At 37.9% G+C, this 26,132-nt stretch overlaps 1 protein-coding gene across 4 annotated transcripts in view; it reads right to left on the bottom strand.

Annotated features, from left to right (window-relative positions):
* THADA (THADA armadillo repeat containing) overlaps positions 1-26,132 on the bottom strand; it is a 150,116-nt gene that overhangs the window by 45,425 nt on the left and 78,559 nt on the right. For all 4 annotated transcript variants that reach the window (XM_079333023.1, XM_079333024.1, XM_079333025.1 and 1 more), the window contains exon 30: positions 14,074-14,189. In XM_079333023.1, coding sequence (XP_079189149.1) covers positions 14,074-14,189 — 116 coding nt within the window. The remainder of the gene's footprint in view (positions 1-14,073; positions 14,190-26,132) is intronic.

Here is a 26,132-nt window from a genome sequence, read left to right as displayed (position 1 = left end):
CCCAAGCTTCACTTACTGGTCCATCCTGAGTCAGTGTCTCCCTTGCAGAATGGCAACACCTTCCTCCTCCAGCTAATTCCAATGAATGGGAGTTGACACATTTCATTATTACTGGATGAACCAGCCCATTGTAGCACCTACCACATCTTTGTTTTGTTTATAGATAATGTGTTTAACTAAATGTATCAACAAAAAGAAGCCCTCAGTTCTCACTGTTACTGCTCTTAAGAGAAACTTCCCTTGCACAGTACCTGCTATACCTCTTTAATGGCCATAGCTCTCTCACTGTTCTGATGAAGACCAATTTTTAAAATTAGGTATTTCTTCTTCCAAACAAGAATATTTAGGATTTTTTGTATATAATGGAAATTGGCAATAAGCTTTTTGTTCTACCTTTTCAATTTGCAAGTAAGAAACATCTATTTTCTCTCCAATTAAAAAACAAAATTAGATTAATAACTTCATTTTTCTTTGTATTACTATCACTAAAACATATTTAGCTATGAAAACTTTTTAAAAACATAACTTTAAATGTGAACAAACAGGAAATCTAGTTCAAAACACAGAAATTATTCTGAAGAGCCCAATGGGACTTGTACTAAAACAAAAAACTTTGAGAATCAAGCAGCACAAGCTTGAAGTATGACTAACTCTGTTCAGTATTTCATTTTTATTTTATCTGGCACTTTCTTTGTATGCTTATCTTGAAGTTTGAAACTCTTTCAAAAATTGTTAATTAAAAATGTTCCAACAAACATTCTGAACTCTAACATCTTGAAAATTCAAGAAAAAAAACTTTTTCAAGTAAGATATGTGATCATGACATAAAAATGAAAGGTTCTTACATAGTTTGGCCACTCTATTTGCCTATGGAGAGTTAGCTTATGAACCTATTAAAAAAGAAATTTAACCAGAAACATTGCTCTTACCTGCAAGAAGCCTAAAATTCTTATGCTTTCTTTTATGGCCTACAATATTAGGAATCCACATAACACAGAGCAGAATATGTGCTACCAGGATCTCTCTTTTAAATAGTTTTTTACTAGTGAAGTAGTCTAGATTTATATCTCCTCAAACTTCTTCATGCTTGCCTCCTATTACTTGCCTTAAAGCACAAGAGCTAAAAGCTGCCTGCTGAGAAGGAGCACATTAACAAGAATCAAAGCAATTTTAATATGGACTATTTTTGAAGGGTCGTGTTATGCACACTTTATTTCCATCCACCCTGGTTAAGCAAAGATCTTTCCTGTGTCTTGGGCATCCAGTTTCTGCCTAAGTTGTTCTTCACAAATGTGTGTGGAAACACCACCAAGGAATGCTCACAGAATTGGGAGCTCAACCCATGAGAAAACAGAGGAACTGATCAGTCAAAGCTCAGAAGAAAAACAAACCACAAGAGGTCTCTCACAAATGGATGAAAGCAGCCACAACAGTTTACAGCCAATATGAGGAGCCTAATGCATCTACTGCACTTCAGCTCCCTCAAAAAAAATGGAAGACTCACTTATCATTCCATGTTTTCAGTGGAAAGACAATCTCCAATGTACAAACTGTGCCCTGGGCAAAACATGGCAGATGTAACTTTTAGTGAAGAAGAGGAAACAGCCTCACTGGCATGTTTTTTATTCTGGTCCAGCTTTTAACCACTTACCACTTCATTTTAAGCATGTGCATATGCATGTTTTGATTTTGAAATGAGACTTTTCCAGCACAAAACACGCCAAACATTTGTCCTTGGCTGGTTCTGTTGCTCTAGTGATGCTGGTGAATTCTCATCCCTATGTGCCAGACGGACACAACAGGAAATTCAGCTTTCCAAAACCAAGAAACTCCAGAGTTGTTCAGACTGTAGCAGAAAGCTCAATCTTGAGGACAATCAAACTTTGATTTATGTAACAGATCTGACAGCCAAAAATCACAATGCTGAACATTTCAAATGATGCACTGCACAGTATTTAACATGACCTGTTCGTGCAGAACTTCAGCAACATTAGTGGGAATAGTACAGCATGTTTCCTTTTTAATACCAATACCAATGAAGTGGTGTTCTCACAAACGAGATTTCAGGAAATCTGTCTCCAAACAAGAAAGTCACAGCAGCAGCAAAAGGTGAGAGCTCCACACTTCTGGAACAGCATTCCTTTTTTCTGTCCAAAACCCAAAAATTATTTCATTTCCCTTCCAACCTGGTTATTAATGGAAACAAATACAACACACACTCACTCCAGACGATAAACTGTCTATGACTCTGAACAGGGTAGAGCTAGAGATGGTTAGGACTCATATCTAAGGGTATATGCACCCAGAAATATAAAATAGCTATCAAAACAATACTTATACTATTACACACCTATATTACTAGCAGGGTAGTGATGCCAGGGCTCATACCTGATTAAACCAATGTTTTGTCTATGCTAGCCAGTAGTTTAGTGTAACAATAGTACATCTGGAGGTCGAAGAGCTGGCACCAAAGACCCAATGGCCACCTGACACACTGCACCCAGATGCCTAAACCATAATTGTCAGAAGTTCAATTTATTGCTTTGTGTTTGGATATAGAGGTTATAGCCAGCCTGCTCCTGGCATCTTACTGCACTGAGGAGCTTTCCCCACACTTCCTAGTACTCCTTCACAATGCTCTCACTTGAAGCTTAACTGCCCAGGTGGAAATAAAAATCAGGTCACAGGCAACTGCTGCATTAAATTTCCCTAACAGGTAATACTGGAGAATGTTTCAACACAGCTAGCCAAAGAGAGGTCAAAGTCTGTCTGCCCTGAGTAAGATGTGGAAGTCAAGCACTGTCACAGACTGGACCTGCTAGGCAGGGAGAAGGAAGATTCCTGCAACAGGCAGAAACAGAAAGGATTACTACTTTGGATTACTACTTAGCAAGAACAAGATGCAGAAAAAAACATATTTCTAATTTAATCAAGGAGAACAAAACCATGATGAAAGGAGCTGCTGTCCCTACCAGCTCATCCTATGAGGAAAGGCTAAGAGAACTGGGGTTGTTCAGCCTCAAAAAGATTGCAGCCTTCCAGTGCCTGAAGGCAGCCTGCAAGAGGGACTTTACAAAAGCCTGTAGTGACAGGACAAGGGGAATTGATTCAAGATGAATGAGAGCAGACTTACATTATATATTTAAGGAAGAATGCTCTGCTGTGAGGGTGATGAGGCACTGGAATAGATTGCCCAAAGCAGGTATGTATGCCTCATCCCTGGAGCATGGTTGAATGGGACTCTGAAGAACCTGTTCCAGTTGAAGGTGTCCCAAGCTCACAGCAGAAGAATTGGAACTAGGTGATCCTTAAGGACCCTTTCAACCCAATTGATTGTATGGTTCTAGAACTCCATAAAATATACAAGGTCATTGTAAGAACACAAGTAAAAAAAGTTAAAGGGACTAAAGATTTTAAAGGGTTTATACTTTGTTTTGTTGGTTTTTGCGTTTTTTTTTTTTTAATTGACCAAAGCTCTAACAGTATCTTCAGTATGATAGAAATAAGTGGGGTTTTTTTCTTAATATTTTAGGTAGGCCTGGCTGAACAACAGAAAATCTGAAAGCACAGGTGACACTTTGCATACTACGGACACTTCATAGCAGATTTCTGGATTAGATCCTGAAAATAAGAGTCTTCCAAACCTACTCAGCCTCTTGTCATTAATGCTGAACAAGTAATTTGGGATAGAACAGACAGACTTCTTTGCAATTGCATTTTCAATTCTGGCATGTGAAAATAAAATTTAAAAACAGTTCGAGGTACTCGCAGGAGGAAACCTTTTGGTAGGCATTAAGAATCCAGGGATTTTTTTTCAAAGAGAAAGGTTAATGGAGCTGAAGAGTCCATTAAAATTCCCAGGCTCCCGTTCACAGGCCTTTGAAGAGGCCTAGGTTAAGCACTTATAGAATATTATATGACCAGAGTAACAAAGAGCTATTTGTTTTCAACAAGGAACTGCCTGGTAGGTGAATGAGGAAGCACACCCCCCTTGAGGAGATGTAAATCAGACTGGGCAGGTTCAGAAGCTCCATGTGCAACACTGGGGTTTGCTCCAGCTGGCTTTGGCTACCCACAGTAGCAGTGGGGCTGCTTTGATTTCTGCTCTGCCTTTACCTCCACTAAGTACCACTGATTGCAGCTTAGGTCTGTGCAACTGAAATCAATCCTAGACTCTCACAGCTTGGAGCTCTACAAATATTATCTTTAAAATGTTTGATTCACCTTTTAATACTTAAGTCATGCTGAATTTGAGATAGTCATTGGTTTGCTTATTTTGGATGGCAGATCTAATGCAAACCAAACTGGCATTTATTGAAGAAATCAGCAATAATGTGGTCACAGACCTCCTGTGTACTTGGCTCCCACAACTTCATTGCTTCAACTCTATCAGGAACACATGGCTTAACTTTTAAAATTAAGTTTCTCCTGTATTACTGTTTAATTTAAACAAGATCAACATTAATGAATTACTGAGCAAATTACCTTCTTTTCCAAGAGAAACAATAAAGAGCAAAGAACAGGGAAAGCTCACACATTTGGCCTCAATTCTGTCAGAACACTGGGAAAAAGACAATCTCTTGCTTCTATAACCAATAAGGTTTGCAGAGCTCCTTAAACAGTATTTCCCCTTATTAAAGGGCACCATTTATAACCACCCAGATTTCTCTATCAAAGTCAGGACGCCAACACCCCTTTATAGCAAGTACCAAAGAATTTTGATGCACAACTTCTGCAGATTCTCATCATCTTCCCAGAGCCCCAGTTTTCAATGACAGTCAGATGATTTAAGAAGTTGACAGCTATTTTATCCTGCTTCATTCCTCTTTTTCCACCTCACTTCAAGATGAGCAACAACAACTGTAACATTAATTTACTGGATTTGTTACATAAATAAGACAGATACAAGCTAGTGATTATGAAATCAAAGCAGTTCGTGTTAATGTTTATTACATTAGCTTTTGGTTATTCTAGAAATTCAATGTTTTTCAAAGAGGTAGTTTATTTTGCTCATATTTTTCCTCACTAGGAAACAGATGTTGGAAAACTCATAGCAGAACAAGCACTATTTAATATACAACAACTTCCAACATTTACTAAAAATTTAGCAACATAAAAATCAAAGCATATTTCCTCAAACTCTCAACAAGCACTAAAAATTTCAAATGCAACCTGACAATTAATGTCTCTTAAATAAAAATCCATAATATCTTTCTTGTGGATGAACTTAAATACAGGTATCTTAGTGTAGTTAGCTTTCTTAGGGATTTCTAAAATCTTTTGTAAGAGGTCTCAGAAAAGCTCTGCATTTTGCACTCTTTAAGCTTTTAGAAAAGTCTGAAAGACTGCAAAATTTTCACGCAGTGCTGCTTTATCAATCTTTTTAAACTCTTAATCTTATTTCTGAAATGGGAATACACATTTATTAAATAAGTAACAAAATAGAATTTCCTCCTAATAATGTAACAGGTCTGGTCATAGTAAAACAGCAAATAATTAACAGTATCATACAACATTTTTTTAAATACAGTGTTTTAGTGACTCTTAGCAACTCAGATTGGTTAATCTCAGCTCCAAATTTTAAAAAACTAATGACAAGATTTGGATAATGAATCAAAATGATGTAGAACTTTAGTCAAAATCACACAACTTACAAAGTCACCTACAAATCTTTGTATTTTGTCCAAAAATGTCACAACACACAATTAAGCATCAGGGTCAAGATACCAGAGCTGGCAAGATTACAGGGGGCAATCCCTTCAAAGGTCAATTCACAGTTACCTTGTGAAGAAGAAAAGATTCATCTTAATGACTTGCATGACTGTTTTAATTTCAATTTTCAAAGTGATCAATTAAATGAACAGCCTACTGCCTCTCTGGTCTTCAATGAAAACGTCACTGTTACTGTAATGCTGAAATGCTTCTGGAGCCTTTGGAAAGGCTGAAATGGACTAAAGTTCCTGAAAGGAAGACCTGTTCTTATGATTAAACTTATCAATATCATTTTAGGAAAGTCCCATATTAAAAGAAACACTGTAATTACTAAACTCTGCCCTATTCTTCTAAATAACATGTCATTGTCAAAGAAATTTGTATTTTAGCCAGCAGAAAATAGATCAGTTTGTTGGTGATGAATTTAAACCCCAAATTCTACTTTCTAGCCAGTAGTATTACATCCAGTTTTTGATTCCAGCAGATCAATAAAATTTGTTTTCCTGAACATCATATTCAAGTTAATTCAAAGGATGCAATTGCACAAATTCTTGTATTTCTGACCTTCATAAACATTTCTGATAAGTCAAAACTTTAAGAACATTTGAGGCTGGAATTTCATCTTTAGCTCTACATAAACACAGGAATGAATTTTGATTAAGTCAAAAATGTCATAGCTGGTACTTGGGGGTGGTATCTGTGCAACTCCCTGTTATGAGTTTCCCACTGTGCCTTTCTCTTCCATAATCTCACCTTTTGTGGCCTGCACACTGGCAATTAAATTTTGGATTGATCTTTCCCTCTGTCAGCTCCCAGTGTACTCCTTGCTGAAGAATGGCAAATCTCCACAAGTATTCCTACTTCTGGTGGCCAGATTCTTCTGATACTTGACTGCTACGGTGCCAGATAAAAAAAACTTCTGAACACAACAAAAAGTGTATCATCTGTGATGTCTTGAGTATTGGTACAGTCAACTCTACATAATCCCTGAGGGCTGTCCATGGGGAGCTCTGTCCTTGGAGGGCTGCTGATGAACCAGGCCAAGCTGGTTTTGTACTGACCACATTTTACCTGTGGTGTGATCTGGTAAAGGATCAGCTGTCGTTTATGGAAATCACTCCTACACATACAGCAGGGGGATGATTAAAAGATTAAATCTTCTGTTGTTTTGGTTATTAGCTTTCAAATTCTGCAGTATTCCAAAGACTGAGGTTTTTTGGGGGTTATTTGTTTAGAGGGAAGCATTCATATTTAAATCTATTTTCTCTCAGACCCCACATCTGTAGCACTGAATCAACATGCATGGCCTTCCTCTTGTCTTCTTAAGGAGACATTAATAATGGATTTAATTATTAAACTTTGTCCATAGCATTTTTAACCATGTAATACGAGACCAGCACATCAATGAACATCACGGCCAACAGACCTACATTTAATGGAAAGCATTTTAAAAAGTAATAATGAAGCCTGCACTACCAAGTAAACCTTGCTGAGTTCCTGGAAGCACAAGAACACCCGCACAGAAATAGAAATACAAACATTAGTAACAGTGCATCTGCTTGCCTACTTGGTGCTGTTGAGATTTTCTCCAAGTAATTACCATGTGCAGTCCCCTCACTTGCCCATTCTAGAGGGACAGCTCATCCAGCATTAGAGCAAGCATTATCTCCAGAGGTAGTTGCTAGTCTGGTAATTTAAGTTTTTCTACCACTCTCAAAGCCAGACTATTATGTTGCTATTAGTTTTCCTGGTAAACATAGAGAATTTATTGCTTAAAAAAAGAGGCTACACAAATTACTTTTTCATAGTGACACCACCATGAACATCCTCAGTTTCATCCATTAAGAAAAATTAATTTGTGCTCCAGCTGTCCCTGGTGAATGATACTGAAGGGCTGTGTTTTGTTGGTGTTGTTTTTAGCATACCTGATTGATAAAATAATCCTGGCTGTTCTCTTTTTTGTTCTCTTAATGAGAACCTCATGTGATTCCTGGGCAACATCCTAAAAAACTTAAGAGGTCAAACTAATCCCATGTGCAAATTTAATGAATTTTACACAATTAACATCAGGAGCTTTTAATTTAGGAAGAAAAGCTATGAAAATTCTTATGTTTTTGAAAAGCATTTTCAGGTATAAGTGAGGATTTATGTCCAAAATCTGTAATTGTACGTGATTTCTGCCTACTCCAAAAGTTACACTAGTGGAGGGAACACCTTTTAACAACTACAAACAATCTTATCCAAAACTTAATATTCCTGGAATGTTCCTATTTAAGTTGGGAATATACCTATGAACCAGAGTCAAACACTATTTTATCTTACACAAAGTACATCTTAAACTTCAGCCTGAAGTTCAAACATCTCTACTGATATCCAAAGTGGGTGATCCAAAACAAGCAATCACCAACTGCCTAAATAAACAGCTTGTAGCTGTGTTAAGGATACTGTTATCAAAACTGCTGAAAGAGTGGACTTGGAGCAGCACAGAAACGTAAATTAGCCTGCTAAAAGCACATAAGATTTAACAGAATGCCTCTAGGAATACACTTACGAACAATGACATGCTATGAGTGTTTTCAAAAACAAAGGAGGCAAAAACAAGGACCGTGGGTTAGAATGGGTAGATTAACAAATTACTGGTGAGCCAGCACCAAGCCTGACAGAGTTAATAGGTGTTTGGACAATGCTCTCTGGTACATGGTGTGACTCCTGGGGATGGCCTGTGCAGGACAGGAGTTGAACTCGATGATCCTTGCAGGTCCCTTCCAACCCAGCTTATTCTATAAGCTGTTCATACTGGTACACTCCATTTTCAGCAAGAATGGACAGCAAAACTTTCCCTTCACATTTTGTGTGTAAACACATGAATTATTGCTCTAGCTGACAGAAAGTTAAGTTTTCAGTTTGAAACCTGGTAAATAAACCAATGCATACAAACCACTAACGAACAAAGGTAATTAACTGCTCTTCTCAATGTATAGGTTTTATAGACAGAAATTAAAAATAGGAGAAGTTAGAAAGCAGGAAGATGGCAAAGTGCAGACATGGCCTTGGAAGGACAAGGAGGTTCATCTTGATGTGGTGGAAGAAGAGGCAGGAGTAATAAAAGCATTCTCTCTGCCCAGGTGGATAACCTTATGTTCTCCCCACTTTTTGTTTATTTGAAAGTACAAAAAAACCACTTCCAACTCCCAAATAAGAACCACTTCAAAAATCACACAGAGGCTGTTTGCAAAGCAAACACGTTGCGCCTCTGTCCAGGTAAGCCTGCACATGCTCCTGTTTTGTCTATTACAGTCTGTTTCACTAGAAGTTCCCACTGTTTCTCCTAAGAGGCAATGAGAAGAAAGGCATATTTAGGTTACAGTCTGAGCCATGAAGTCCTGAAACCCCAAAGAGCCACATTCTTGCTTTCTACACAGATGGTCTAAATGCATGCCACGTGAAGTTCCTCCTAGAAAGCACCTAAGACTGCTCATCTGCCTATTGTCACTCACACAGCACTGCCAAAAGTGGAGTGGGAAAAGGGATACAACAGGCTTGATGGAGTGCATGGCCATCAAAACTTGGCAAGTTACCACACTCTGTAGGGCTATAAAATACTGATGAGATTTTCCTCATTCAAAGCAGTCATAGCTGGATCATTGGAGAGTCAGCCGGGGGAAACCCAAGCAGCACATATATATCAGTGAACAGTGAACATTGTTTTGAGCCCATGCCTAAAATAACTTCGGCATGTATCTGTGTGAGCCTGAATCTTGTGCAGGACCCACTCGTATTTTGAACAGTGCCAACCAGAAAGCAGAGAGCTGTAAGCAGCAGCACTGCAGAGCACGGGTTATTTGGGTTATAAAAACACCACAGGTGGCCCATTCCAGACGAACCAGCGACTCCTTGCAAACCCAAAGCCAAGTGGTTTTATACAAGGTTGTTCCACACAAGCTAGTTTCAAGAAAGCCACCTTCTTAGAAGTAAACTCTCCCAGTGCAGACAAGCTCTCAGCTAAGAAATGGCACATGGCTAGAGGTTAGCAGAGTATGTTATTTGGTTGCTGGCAGGACCTCAAAGTCTGTTCCCCCTCCTGTGGTCTCCAGTAAGTAGGAAGGCGGAAAAAAAAAAATCCAACTCAAAGTGCTGAAAAGCAACATCCTACAGCAAAGCCATGTGATGACATGATTTCTCAAATTTTCCAATACCAATACTTTGTCATGCCAAAGGCTACAAATCAAACGAGAGTTATTTTTGGGACTTCTGTACAACACATCACCAAATCCAAAGGCTGCATTTCTAGCATTCTGTATTTATGAAGCAGAAGGCATCAAGAGTTAGTCTTGTAACTCCCCGGTATGCAGTTGAGCTAAAAAATACCTTTTAAAAAAATTATTCATATGACAGAGCTTTGAACTCTTTCAAAGATTTAACTTGATAAACTGATCATATTTTAAAGCTTTCATCAAACTAATTCACATCACATTGTTCCACCACCTAAGTTCTCCAACAAAGCAGATTTTATACCTTTTTTTAAATTTGTGTTCTTCTCAAACACCCTGCATCTCCCACATTTGCAAAAAATGCAGTAAACTAACACTGGTGTGAAAGTGAAGAAAAGCAGTAAAATTACTAAGCCACTTTAGACTAACAAATAGGTATATTCCAAAACAAAATAAATAACATCAAGCAAAGTATAAACATACAACTAAAGTGAAAAGACTCAAATGTCACCTTGAAAAGTGGATGGAAGGCAGGTCTCATTCAAAACATCAAAAATGAAAATACTGGTTCTGAATACACAAAAAAAAGTTAATGTTTTGAAGATATTAAAAAAGCCACAGAGAAAAAGCAACCATGCCCCACCAGTAGGAGAAGTCTGCCTTCACAACAGATAGAAAATACCAGTTGAAAAAGTGAATACTTTATGAAATTTGATTTGGGGAATGTGACCCATTATTTTATTCTCTAAAGGAAAATCAGGTCATAGCATGGAGAAGAAAAAAGAGATTAGTATACTACATGGAATGTGCAACAGAATCTTGAGCTATTCTACATCAATAAATTCTGATGAAAGGAAATTACATTCTGGCCCTGAAAAGCAAAGAAAACCCTAAAACCAAAACCCAAACACAAAAAAAAAAACCCACCCAGCTCAGGAAACCACTGAAGAATGATAATCTTTCCTCCAAATACACACACATGACAACTGAGCTTCATTTTTAAGAACTACATATGCAATCCAAAGTTTTGTAATTCAAGATTCTCAGAGAAGTTTGTTCCATAGTACAAAGGAAGAACATAGTTGAAAGCACACCAGCAAGAACTTTACAGAACTAGCACAGAAATGTGACTGAAAATTGATATTTGGAAATAATTCCCCAGATTCACAAACCACTTTCCTGTTATTTTAACTTTTTAAAACCCATTTAAGATTAATAGTGAGTGCCTTTCATACCCTCTTTGCAAACAGTCTCTGCACTGCAGTATCGATGACATGGTAAATTATCTCCCTATGAAAAAGGCAGAAAAACCAGATGGGGATCCATTAACTTCTCTCTGTGGTGCTCATTCTCTGTGCCTGAACAGAAATAAGGTAAGAATGTCTGCAATGACTGAGGGTCCAGCCAGCCATCACCCTCCCTGACAGCAGCAGATGCATACCAATATGTCTTACAATATAGCAAGAATAAAGTGCTGGTTTACTAAGGGGATCTCCCAACATTCAGAAACCCACACAGACACTAAGTTTCTCAACTCAGTTGCCAAGCTCATTTAAAATCAGAAAAGAGAAAAGCAAACACAAGACCCTCACACTCCAGAGTTGATCACAGAGCAGTTGCTCACCTTTACCCAGTCAACTAGCAAAAGTAAAGCTGCACACTGAATGTGAGACAATAAAACCACCAGAATATAGCTTTGTTTGCCTGGGTTGCTTCTTGGAGGTTTTTTCCTTTGATTTTTTTTTTTTTTTTTTTTTTTTTAATGACACCACACTGAATATATTTATCTCAAGCAAAAGTTAACGGAGTTACAGAGAGCAGGATGGATGCAAGGAAGGCAGGCAGACATTTCTTGAAGTGTGCAAAACTATAAAGTGCATTAGAAACTTGGTTTCCATCAAACCAAAATGGTTTCCATCAGTTAAAATCCTCATGCTCTGTGTTGCAACGCTTCATTGCTCATAATACAAAATTTTATTATCTGGGTAGAAAGACAGTCTAAAACCCTTTATGTATAGCACTAACTGCATTGTGGAGAACTATGACAAGGAGGCTACAACAAACTGACAAAATTAAAATGTGCTGCTGATAGGGAGTTAATTTTAGCATATACAGCTGTGACTTTTTACTGGTGTGTGAAAGAGAAAAGACATCTCTTCAGGAAAGCACCTTTATTGTGCATAAGAATTTCTTAGAGAGGGCCCGAAAAGTTTAGGTTTCCAGAAATGATAATAAAGTAATATAAAAAAACTAAAAACCCAACCAGTCATCAATCAGTGATTTTTGTATTAAGTTGTGAAAAAATATTTTGGAAATAGAATGTATTGAAAATCTGTAATGAACATAGCCCAGCCTTTATGCATTTGCTGCAAGAGAAAGAGGTTTGAATTACTTAGCATGAGTGTCTTTCTACTGAACCTGGTCTCTACTGTTTGGGTTTTTATTCTTTATAACACTATCAGTAAATTAAATTTAGCTATACAAATTAACATTCTCATTTAAACATTTAAAATGCATATGTTGATTCAAGTGACCAAATCCACCAAAATCCACCACTGATATCTCCAGTTGGGGCAGACAGCAGATGCACAGGAAATGGAAGCATAACTAATAGTGACACTTGCCAAAACCTCAAGGTTATCACTTGTCTCAACCCTCAAGGTTGCTGAAGAATTTCTTGAGCCAATTGTGATGTCTACATAACCAGTAACCTCACTGGACCTTCTTTCCATGACTCCATTAAATGGTTGTTTAAAAATTCAGACAGGTTTAAAACCAAGACTATCTTATATCACGGAGTTCCACAGCCAAATTAAAATTACATTAAAAACTTCATCAGTTGGTTTCTTTTACATCTGTCACCTTGGACAGAATGCTAATTTCCTGTCCCTTTCTATGTTACTCATATTTCACATCCCTCAGCTGTCCTTTTTCCGTGATAAGAAAAAAAATCTCAGCCTGTTTAATCAAGTAGAAACTATTCTACACTTGTCAGTCTTTATATTGCTTCTGATTCCTACTGTATCTTCTTTGGGATATATACAATATTTAAATAAACAACACAGATTAATACACAAACAGAGATGGGTTTTCTGTGGTTTTCTTCAGTCTTTTTACGGTATTTACCCCCTCCCATATTGGGCATTACCAAGGACAAGAGTAACTTTTTTCAAACAAAAAATCTGCTCAGTCAACCACTTCTTCTCCAGGTAAAGTCCAAACTTTGTTTCATGAGCACCATTTTCCAATTATTTGCACCAAGTTTTATCTATCATATCATCAGTCTCGCTCTTTGAGGAGACACTTCTGTGATTCCCAAAGATCAATTTTGTCTTTATTACCCCAACTCAGTTAACACTGATAGATTTCCCCCACTAGACGTCCCTCTAAGGATTTTGGTTTTGATGACCAAAAAAATGACTCAGGTTTTATCAGAGATCTACCCTAGCTGCATTGGTGGCCTCATGCCGCAGTGCAAAATGTGGGATATTCCCACTTATCCATCTATGCAAGGACCTGTGCCCTTGTTCACAGTTGATTCCTTTAGAGTTTTGGGTAGGAATTTTAATGTGTAGAAATTTTCAAAAGTAATTGCTGAGAGAAAGTAGAGAAGGAAAGAGGGAAAGAAGAAGAGAGAGAGAAAAAAGAGGGAGAGAGGGGGGAAGGGAAGGGGAAGGATTAGATGTAGGTCGCCTTATGATAAACTTACAGAAAGTGTTTCCAAATCTATCTTGGATTGTTTGTAGGCAGCTAAACACTTTCAGTTTAAACAATTGCTGTGACATTTTCCTACTAATTTTCTGTAAAGGTCAAAGTCAGAAAAATAGTAACATAAAAACCTCACATATGTGGTATATTTTTCTTAGCCAAGAAGCAATAGTTATCCTCAGAATGTCTATTTCTGTAGGAATGTTCATTCACAGTTATTTTTTTTCTTTAATGACTGGACTACGTTTTTCCATCCTTGCTTTTGGAAAAAAAAAAAATCACCTTGATTAAAAATCAGCAAGCCAATAAGGAATCGAACTTTTATATATTTCTAGACAAATAAATCTGTCCACCTTGTTAAAATAACTTTAAAAAACCAACCAAGTCTTCCATGCATTAGCAAACTGTGTTTATAAATGAGGTATTTTGTGTTTTATCTTACCTTTTAGCCAGCCACAGTTTGGTTCCCACACAGGTAATGATGTCTTCCAGTCCTTGCTGGAAGTCCAAACTAACAAACTGGTTTGATTCTAGGTATGACTGCAGCAAGTGAAAAACCTAAATAAAATAGAAAAAAATAAACTTAATCAGAGTTTATAGCCACTGCTTTTCCTCCAAGTAACTGAAAGATGAAACAGTTGCCTGCAAAATGAACAACCATTACTCAAGGAAAAACATATATTCACTTGACTTCGCAGCAGAGAGAATCCTTAAATCCTTAAGTTGTCTGGTCTTTCAAACTCATTTTTTACACAAAACAGAAAGTGCTGGAAGATGTTAACCTCCATGAAGTGAACAGAAGGCAGCTGGATGAACACCACTTCTCTGGCCTTTTCCAACTTAAGCATTCCCCAACTTTCAACTTTCTTGCTGTGCCATTTGCTCCCCAGGGCCAGCACAGCTGCCTGGGAAGCAGACTGGCAGCTTGGCACACTGGATGCAGCAGGGCTGCTTGCACTGTACAAGTACAACCAAGGAGACAGGGGAGAGAATTACCATCTATAACCACGCTGAAGTGCTGACAGAAAAACATCTTTATTCCTGCTCCTGAGAATCTGCATTCTGGGCCCCAAATGCTGTGGCCAGATGGGTTTCACAGAGCAGAGAGATGCTCACACTGTCCAAGCACTGAGCTCCTGCACTGGGGCTCTGCACCTTCTCCTCCTGAGTTTCACATAAAAGCCTAACAGACATGTTCCAGCTTTGATGAAGAATTCATGGTACCAGAATAAAAGCAAGACCCACAGCTTTCTGGTCAGACAGTTAAAACAAAAAAAAAATTTACATTCTCAGAGATCTTCCTTGCTATTTAAAAACAGATCTTTCCAAGTAGCAGTGAATATATAGTAAAGTGTTTTTTAAAAAAGCATAGTGATCTAAGCATGAAATGAAAATATTGGGTAGTACAAGAAAGCTGATACCCACTGCACAAAAGGGCTCTTCAAGCCCATCCTGTATGTGGCAGAGGGTGCATGACACACATTTGACATCGGTGACACCACCCGTATCATCCTACTTGGTTTTAACTTTTCCCATAAACACACAGGTGAACAGGAAACACCTGGGTAAGGTGATTTCTAAATGGAAACACATGGAAATGTGTGCTGCCGTAGTGAAGCCTAATGGAAAAGATGTTACTCAGCGTAAAGAATTTTGCTTTACAGACTCAAAATTGGAAATTCTCTTCACTTACACAGCTAAGTTACATTTACAGAAAGGGTTTCTATGCAGACTGAAAAAGTACATCCCCCATTATTTACTGAAACTGACCATGTGCAGAATTTAGGAAGCTTAAGTGGTATTATCAGACAATTTCTGAAAATACATACTGTGAGCATTTGATATGGAAACACTCTTGACATGTGAGAGTATTAGCACTTCATACTCGCAAAGTGACAATTTAATGACTAATAGATCAAGCTGGGGCCTTCACTTTGCTTTGGGAAAAGAAAAACCTTTGTATCCAGATTTTTAGATCTCCAATCTTGATTTTCCACATTCCAGCTGTCACTTGCTCCAGGGGCTATTATTTTTTGTTTGTTTGCTTGTTTTGGAAACACAAGCACTGCCACATAGCATTAACTTGACAGAATTTCATCTGGGTTATTTTTTGTGAAATCATTCAAGTGAAAAAACAGCTGCAGTCGTTTCAAATAAGCACAGAAACAGAAGAGATGTCAAGAGACTATCTAATCCATACAAACACTGAAGCAGGGTCTAAACATTCTTTGATGAAATAAATGCCTGACTGTCCTAATCCTGAAAGCAGCCAAGAGAGCAGATTCTGGAACACTCGTATGCAACTCCTGCTCTTTCACCCTCAAAATCCAAGCTCTTGAGGTAAGGTGGTCCTGTCTGCTCCCACTCCTGCCCTCATGGCAAACAACTGTTCTCTGGACACTATTCAGTCAGTCCAGATTTTTTCCTAGTGAGGCACTTATTAAACACAGAGATCCCACTGGGGCCCTTTGACAGGAACAATGAAATAAACTCCTGTCTCCCTTTGTTAGCAGGTGTACTGTAGGCAAGACACATCCTGGAGAATAGCTTGTCTTTTGTTTTTTCAAAATCTTATGAAGCCCTCTGAAGTGACCATCATTTTGTTGACAGCATCTTTCTAAGATGGCCTTTCTGAGATCTTTTTTGAATCTCTATCTTTGTCTACAAAACACTTTGCAGAACTGCAAGCTTGACAACATTTCAAAGTGTCACCAGAGGTGGCCACCTTGAATCCTCTCCTTTAGTCTATTTTTGACAGTACAAGTGTTTGCTCATTAAAATGGTTTACATAAGTACCTACTCAAACTAACCTTCTTCATGAAAACTACTGCACTAAGCTGCCACTACTAATAGTTTCTCTGTATTTTTGGTGGCTTGCCCTTAATTCCTCTTAAGTCATAGACATGACAGAAGAAGAAGAATGAAAATGGAAAATAATATTTATGCAGAAGCTCTTATTGCTTTTTATATCCTCTGCTAATTGAAAACCATTTGGTGTCTTAACCTTTCTAATTTTATTCCTCTGTATTGTGTTCATTTCCAGGAACGACAATGGATTTGCCTCTAAGCAATAACATAAAATCGTTCACTATTATGAAGGGGCTATCATATTTTTTTTCCTAGAAGCTTAAATTAATTTCATCTCTTCTGTTCTGAAAACAACTCTCAAAGTGCCTTCCATGTAGAGGCAGAGGAAACCTAAGTAGCTTGATGATTCATGCTAAAGGTCTTGAAAGAGAGAGAACTGTGTATACTAAGGAGGTGAAATCGGTGGATTTAAGTTTGCCCAGGTCGGAAATTTGGTTGTGTGAAAACACAACCAAAACTCCTCTGGAGTCAATTCTTTGTATTCTTTCAATACTATTCAGATGGTAAAAATTACAGGACAAATCCCTATTTAAACAGTACAATTGGTAGGTGCAATTCACGTGAGAGTTTGACAGACTCTTGAAAAGTGCTTGCATCCATCAAAGAAAATGTATAATAAGAAATAATAAGAAAACTATAATTTAACCTGTTCTGACCTTTTTGACATACACAAAATCCTGATTTTCTTGTTATTTCACTGCAAGCCCTCTATCTTTTCTTCAGGCACCCTTACCAAACCTCACATTTAGAAAGCTTTCCCCACGAAGAAATTCTTTTCTCAGCATGACATTTTAGAAAGTCTAAGCTAAAGTGGAAATTGTAATTAACATCAGCATGTTTTATGTAAAGCCTTGCTTTATGTAAGCTAAAACCAGAGGCAACCAAAGAAGCAATGTGTAACAGTTAACCTCAGTAGTTCTTCACTTCCATCACATGTGACGTGTCATTCTTTGGCTTCCATGACCTAAGACTACAAGGCTGGCAATGTTTGCATGAGGAGGTAGCAAGTTTTATGAGACTGTTTTATAGAGATAATAAAATAGACAGGTTTTCCAGAACATGGCTCTTTTCAAGTCCAAAATACTACACGATTTAAAATCCTCTGCTGAATTCCTCACACATAAATGCAGTGAGGTCATGGTGTTCCTTGTGTATGTGGCATTGTTTTTTTATTACACTAAGGTAATATATTAAGGATTTTTTTTTAAAGGTAGTTTTACCAAATATTTGCACTGTCTGTGGAGGAAGGTTCATGAAGACTTACTGGCTGACACTGGTTCTTTTTAACAGATACAACATTTCACTGAGACAAGGTATTGTCTGTAGTTCTGTAGAATCCTGTATTTAAGATGACGAGTTCATGGATGCCCAGAAACATTTTCCTCCTCCATTCAGGCTGTTCAGGAGCCAGAATAATACACCTGAGACTGCCCACCAACCTGGACAAGAGTTCTTAAAACAGTGAAAGCCATGGGAAGTCCAGATACTTGGATACATGATGACAACATGTCCAGTGATTGCTTATTCTGAGACCACTCAGTTCATGAGGTTCTAACTCTTAGTCAGCATGTCCTATGCTGCTGCAGGCAAAACCACCTGCGTGGGAGAACTACTTAGTGCAAAATAACACAGAAAAAACCCAAACAAACTCCACCAGGCCAGCAAGGACTCGTCATTCAAGTGAAGCCATGTTCTGCTCTCCAGCCATTTCCAACTTCCAGTACCTTCCCTGGAGCTGTCAATATTTCATCCTGTTTTTTCATCTGTAGAAGCCTCAAGAAAAGGGGGAAAAGCAGAGGAGGGTGGGGGAAGGAGGAGAAAAGAAGGAGCAGCCAGCTTGGCTCCCTGCTGGTCAGTCAGCACACATGTCCTGCCCTCTCAGCGCGCTTTCAGCAACACTATCACCCTGTCACATGGGAAAGATGAGTGTTTGCTCTGTACCCAAGGAGGCCTTAAGACATAACATCTGCTATTTCCTAAGTTCATTTTGGATGATTAAGTGAAAAAAAATGCACACTGCTTAAAAAAAAAAAAAACAAATACTCAAATGGTTAGACATCAGCTAAGTGAAAAATGTAAATCATGGGAAGCAGGAAGAGACTTTTTTCCCCCACACTAACTTTGATATGATATGCAGCAGATCATTATCTTCAGCAGCTTTCATATCAGCTTGAATTGCAGGGAAATACACAAAATAATGAAGCAATGTAGTGATGGAGGAAAACGTATATTAAACAGAAAAGTTACCTAGTGCAAATTTATTTTGGTGCCAAGAGTTCTCCTGCATACACACAGAGACACTGCTAACACCGCACAACCATTCAATAGCCACAAAGTCAATCTAGATGACACACCTTCTAACAAATTAGAATTAACATTTCATAGCACCAGCATTAATTTTATAGGAGGAACTAAGGTTTCTGAAATTCATCATGAACTTTTAATTTCTGACATAAAACAATGATGAGTGGATACCTGGTGTACATGAGCACATGTTTGCATTTGAAAGAAAGCACAGCCTTCAAGTGCCTTTTTCAAACAATGAGATTTTCCAAAAACAGGAGGTTATCCAGTAGCACACTTCTCAGTGAAGTAGCAACATTGAGCTTTCCTCCCCACTTAAGATGACCCAAAGCAATAAAAACTTTTTCATGCATGCTCTCAGCTATGTTTGGATGAAATTAAGTATACAGTACAAATATTCACATTCCTAAGTGCAAAACTGAAACAATGCTCAAAGTGTTCATTGCAGTGCCTACTGGGGGGGAAAAAATACAAACAAAAAAACCAAACTGACATCACCCGAAACTTTACATTCTCAATGTATATCCTTTAAATCCCTAAAAAAATACAAAGAATACAGATGTTTCAGCAGCTGAAAGAAAACACTGTGTAAATACTGAGCTTTCAAAAATATGCCACTCACCAAGCTATGAAGTTTGAAATAACATGGGAAGGCAAGGAAAAAAAAGGAATTTGTAAAATGGGAGCAAGTATGAAGATTTACTAAGCTAAATGTGTGTTTTAGAACAGTCCCATCAAAAGCTTTTGCTTGAGTACTAACATGCTAGTAAAAAGCCCTCAAACATAATTTTTCTTTTCTTCTCTCATTTAAAGGCAGATAAAACTTTATTCTTCTTCTATGATAAATACAACTGCCAAGTTATCTCTGTATTCTGAAACTTAGGTCCAATTTTTTTTTTTTACTACAACCATGTAGATAAAAGCTGGCAAGCTGCTGTGACAGGTGAAGGCATTTTTATAAGTATGATAAAAAGTTCAAAGTTACAATGATTAGCTCTAGGGAAAAACAAGTCTTAAAAATCCCCTTTTTTTTCTTAAAGATGAAAAGTGCCAGTGTGGTAATTACAATGGGACTAAAAACCTCATCTACCACCCCCAGCTTTCCAGTAAGATATCCATACAAAAATGACGGGAGAGTTTATAACTACCTGCATACCACCCTGCTGTGTTAAAAATTGGTATTTGTGGAAAAGCAATACAATGTTTTATCACCAGAGGGTATGGAATGAACAGGTGCCTGCAGTGCATGCTGATCTCCCACCAAAAGCAGCCATGCACATTGCAGGGTTTAAAAGGAGTCCAGAAGCACAGGGCACAAAGGGGCTGCACCAGGCACTGCTGGTGGCACCCTGGGCTCTGTGTCCTCATCACCCACACTCTGTCACAGTGAGGTTTAGAACTCTGTGGATAGATCAACTCTATTACAGCTATTAAGGATTTTCTTCACCTGAGCTATTTAATTATGAGAGAAGTTCTTATCTGATGCTTGTGGCGGAGTAAATATTCTGAATTTATTTCCCCATTTAAATAGCAATATACTAAAGAGGAATTTCCAACGTTTATCAATTCTCTTGTCACCCACAAACAAATGTGTTAGAAAAATCATAATTTTCACAGTTCTAGATAATTTAGATAAAGCAAATTATTACAGGCATCACTCCCTTTGTTCCTACCATTTCCTTTCTTAGAAGTCTTTCATTACATAATAGTGGTTTCACAACTAACAGATCAGATTATAATTTCTGCCAGAGATACATTATATGATTGCATATGAATAATGCTTCCTTAAATTTGTTTTTGTGTAGCCTAAAAACTCAATGTGAGGTTCAATTGTTTCCTTCTGCAAATAATCTTATGAAAACTGTATAAAATATTTTTCTTTCTTTAAAGCAACAGCTTGCTCACAATTCAATTTTTCCAGAATTTTAGCTTTGATTTGTCAGCACATTTCATTACTTAATTACCCAGTTTTGCTTTATTATTCATAAGAAATTATGGGACTTGAATCTTTCTTCCAAATATATCTATCAAAATTCATGAAGCTGGGTTTATACCTTAATTAAAAGTTGTTTTGATTAAAATGAAGGCAAGCATGTTTTGATTGAATCAAGAAGCAAAAAAATGAATAAAAATACAATACCAGTTAACTCTGTGCAACTCAGCAAGAATAACACAGCTATTTAATCATCTGAAAATTATGAATGTGCCATTACTCACTTTATCATTATTAGGACTCTTTTACCATAAGGATTTAAGATACTTTTTAAGCTGACACTCACCTGAAGGTACATGTGCTGGGCACAGAAACCCAGCCAGAAGGACTGGCTGAAGAGCCAAGTGAAAACCCCAATAACAGACAGGGCTAAGAAAAGGCAAATCTGAGTGGGTCTAACACACATCCTCCTCACCAGCCAGCCTGACCAGAAATGGAAGAGGCTACTGTGGAGCTGGCAGCATTTCCACTCTCTGCAAACATCCCTACTATCTTCCCACAGCACGCAACCAAAACCTGTAAGTCTAGAAAAATGAACAAACCAGACTGCTGGGAGCAGTTGAGAATTGTCCTCAGCCTGTATTTCTGATCAGAACAAGCAGCAGGAAGGACAAAATGAAGTCTCTTCTGCCAAATCTATACTCTGCAATCATAAAAATTCACCCATCATTGTCTTAATCCAGCTACCTCAAAGAATATAAAGCTACACACATACACACCTCAGCTTTCTTTTCCCTCTTTTTTTATTTTTTTTGGAGGGTGGCAGTAAAACAATTTGAAATTAATTTTCCCCAGGCTATGTCTCTTAACAGGTCTCCTGCACATGCCCACATGAAGGAAACAAATGGAAATAAATACCAATGCCCACATTCCTGTTTACTCAGGGATATTTACAACTAGGAGGAATATTGTCAGCTACCCCACTGACACAAAGAAGCTGACATGGTAAGAGACACAGTATGAACATGTTTATCAAGAGTGCTCAGAAGTACACTGCCACTTGACCCCACAGCCCTGCCTGGTTTCAGCAGAGGTGATCTTCTGCCTCAGGAATGTCTGTATTAACACACAAGCTGAGAAAATAATTAGAAGTAAGTTAAATCAATTTGATACTTTTAGTTCCCAAATTCACATTATAAAATAAAGTGTAGTAAAGCTTGCAGCTACAGAAAACGTTTTACTTCTCTCAACTAATGATTTCAAACTTATAGAGGAGAAAATATATATACAGGTCTCACTCCAAAAAACAAAAAAAAAATCAGTATTTTTAAAGTCTGAGGAATAATTTGACACATGAAAAATCCCAGTGCAACTAGCTATAACCATGGTAATAATAAATAAAAGGTGATGTCTTTCAAGGTTATATTACAACTTCTGAAGGCTTTCCTCCATTCATACATTGTCAGTCATAACCTGTGACTGTACATGTCTTTGTGCATGAGGATCAACTTCCATTGCTGCTTCTTCACTAGAATTTTGTGACCATTAATGGATCCATTTGCATCTGAGGAACTCAATATTACAAACTGCACTCTTTTGTTTGAGCTCTAAGCCAACACTTCAAAGCCTGCTAAACCTAGGTAAGATTCATTGCTCTCTCACAGCAGGGCTTGCTGCACCTGAGTGCAAACAATAGGCAAATGTCCCTCCCTAAAGAAAATTCTCACACAGCTAGATGCAGGTAGCAAGGGGAACATTGGGGGCTACAGCTATGCAGATCCACCAAACACCATCCATGCTGGTGCCCAGACCCCCAGCTCAAATGCCAACTCCTCTGACTCACAGCAACACAGCTGAATGCAAGCAGAACTCACAAGAATTTTCCTCTGTCAAAATTATCCCTATAAAAGGGAACATACAACTGAAACATGCAATAAAAGCAACTTTATGTCTAGACAGAATAGCTGATGGGTGGGCTTAACTTGCAGATAAATCCAATTCCAAGTGCAACCATTTATAACAAGCTCAGCTTTACAAGGGCAGTACATAAGGCAACTGGAAAAAGGAAGGTGCATTTAATGCAAACTCCTTTTCTTTTTTCTTCTTTTATTACAGTAACACCTTGAAATCAATTTGTGTGACAGGATCCCACTTTGTCTGTTTTCTCACATGTTACAGCTATCTTCAACCCAAGAACCCTCCTGTATTTTCAGCCTCCCTGGACAGCATGGCAGCACTGTTCAGCCCAGGTGTATGTGGATACAGCCACTTTCCAACAAGGAAGATAATCTGAGAGGAAAGAGGACTGGCTCCTCGAAATGCACAACATCTCTTTACTTACTTTCTGTGCATGATGTAGAAATAAAGCTTTTACTTATGTAATCACATATTGTTTCTCAATATGATCCCCCCCCCTCCCATTTTATAAAACATTACAGAATAAAGTCTTGCAGGCAAGGAAACAGAGATTAAGTGATTTATTCAAAATATACAGAGGATTCATCTCTGAGACAGAGACAGACAATTCAGATCCTACAAGTTCCAGTTCACAGATAGTAGGCATGTGCATGAGAATCTATGGGAGGAGAAAAAAATGCCAAAATTATGCTTTAGGTATATTTTTGGAAGCATTTGGCTCTTCAGAAAATACAGAGGGAAGAATACCGATGTGTCAGTACGATATAGATCGTACAACCAAAACTGCATGAAAAATACCAACAGTATTTCCTTAAAGTTCTGTCAGTTTTGGATAACTGATCTTCCTGAAGTTTTTAAAACCATGAAGTTCATAGAAACATAGAAAACTCAGTGAAGTTTAAACTACAGCAAATACATGAATCATGCTACTGCTGAAGATCAGCAGATTTTTGCCTTACACATATGGACAAGCTATTTATAAATTTTCACTTCCCATCAGGCTCAGCATGATGTCAGCTTACAATAACAAGTTAATGTTAATGTTTTCCAGTAATTTCCACAGTGCCATTTAACTGCAAGTGCCCTAGCCAAGGTAAACTTAAGGGCAAGGAAAGGGCTAACTGCATAATCAGAGAGCGATGTTAATGAAATTTTCATCTCTGCTTTGAACATTTGGAATTCTACCTGCAATGTATTTGCCTTTTGTTCCCAAAGTTTAATCTCACTAGTCAGCTGATTACATCTCCCCCAAACAGCTCAAGTATTCTTTCTGATTTTAATTAGTGACAATGCTTCATCGCCTTGTGGATTTTTCCCCCAGACAAACAAGCAACCTACGCTGCCACAGCAAGTGCCAAACTCAAAGCTATCAAACATTTTCCAAGCTCTAGTAAGATCATGTACTTTGCCTTACAATCAGCAGCACCACACCACTGTTTTTGTGAATTCACCAGTAACAGACAATATCCAGAACAAAATGTTGAAATTTCCTGGGGCTCTTCTCTTCAGAGGAATTAGAAGCTGGTCAAAAAGACCTATTCTTTATTGTTATTTTTCACCCTTGTCTCTTCCACTTGCATGCAATTGATGTGTTTTTGACATAAGGGAATGTCAACAGCAACAGTTTTTATGCCAGAAAATATTTTTTTTTTTTTATAAAACAAGTTCTTCCAACACTTTCCCTTACTCAAGGCCACCTTCTCCAACATTTGCACATGCTTGCCCTTGGTTTTATTATCCCAGAGGAGTACAGCTGTCTCATAGTCTCTAAGAACAGCTTTTTAAAGCCACTTAACCCTCTACCCAGCTTTGGTTATTGAACTGCACAGAGGTTGTTGCCTTCTGAACACACTGATGCCCGTGGTAAATGTTACCATGTCAACCACTTTTTCAACACCAAATCCTGCTGCAGTGGGACAATTTGAGTATTACAATTGGAGTATTTAAATTCAGTTAAACAACATCCATATATTTAAACCTTGTTTTTGCTGAAATGGCTCACCTGGCTGAAATTGCAACACCTGGCAGCCAGAGGACTAGTGGTGATCAGCTGCATGAGGATTGCTGTGCACGAGCTGGCTGCAGAGCATGAGCCCACATGTCTGCACAAATCCTTTGGCATTAAGGCCTCAACACTGGCAATGAGAACAACTAGGCACCCATTCCACTAAATGCCAGATTGGCTCAAGGCAGCTGAAAAGCACTCTGCATCAGTGATGGAAGGGACTATTAGGATACTTCATACCCTTTTTCATCCAAATAAACACCAAACACAAGTGGTAAGAGTATCTCAATGGGTTCTTCACTGTTATCCCTTTGCAATCAGTACCAATCTGGTCCTGTTTGTGTTCACCTTCACCCACCACTCCACAGGCCACGTCCTGTCACTTCTGTATTTTACCAGTGGCTGCAATTGCAAAACCACCCACTAAAATCAACAGTTTCTTTAGTTAACAGATTAAACACTTCATTTTACTACCTTTAGATAAACTAAACCAGAATCCAGGGAGAGCCTGTGGTTTCAAGTCACTTCAGTCTGAACCTGGCAGAACTGAAGCGAATGGAAGGCACTGCTACCCTCATTCATGTTCCCAGGATTTTGTTCATAATCTCTGACACAAAGCAGCTAAGAGGTGCCACACATTGAATGGCTCCTCATCACACACATCTTGTGTGCATCTCCCTTATCACCATTTTTATAGAGGTGTCTGTTCCATACCCTGTCCTCAATCCTGATCACAAAGCATCCACTGGTTATCAAGAGATTATGCTAGGAATTGATGGTTTATGTTGAAGAATCATCCCATAAAGCTGCATACTTTTTGGTTTTTAAGTAGTAAAACTTACTACAGAGCTCAAATTACAATCAAGCACATATAACAGTACAAAGTATGACTGCATCAAATAAACTCACATATTTTAATTTGGCAAAAAAATGAACTATCAAGAACATGTCAGATGTTAGGGAATTCACAGAGGTAGTTAAAGAGTCTACTAAAATTCCCCAAACTTCCATAGTTTAACTGCACTTGAAAAAACAAAGTAACTTTATTTGAAACCAAGTTTCCTCTTCCCCTCTCCAAACACCATTATGCATTTTCTGTGCACTTGGTAAGTCTTATTGGCTTTACAATACATTAAAAATTATCAACCAGCTGCAAAAGGGGAGCCCACCTATTTATAAATTTTACTTGATGTTAAGAAGGATGAGTTCTCTTCTAGTTACAGCTAACAGAGTAAAAGCTCTTTGTTAAACAAGTTAAAAGATAAAAATAAATTGCATATTGGTGACATTACAGTTTTCACTATATAAACCTGTAAGAAATTCCCTACAGACAACATTGTTTACAATACAGTAGCAATACTGAGTATGACTGTTTTGTTTTATAAACCATGAAAGAAATGAAAAAAATCCTCAAATTTATCACCTTTATTTTAGTTACTGTACAAACTGTGAAAACTTCATATTTGTCACCCAA

This window comes from Erithacus rubecula (genome assembly GCF_903797595.1).
Source record: "Erithacus rubecula genome assembly, chromosome: 2".
In the NCBI taxonomy this organism is placed as follows: Eukaryota; Metazoa; Chordata; class Aves; order Passeriformes; family Muscicapidae; genus Erithacus; species Erithacus rubecula.
Note: the sequence above shows the minus strand (reverse complement) of the source record. Positions and strands in the feature narration are given on the sequence as shown.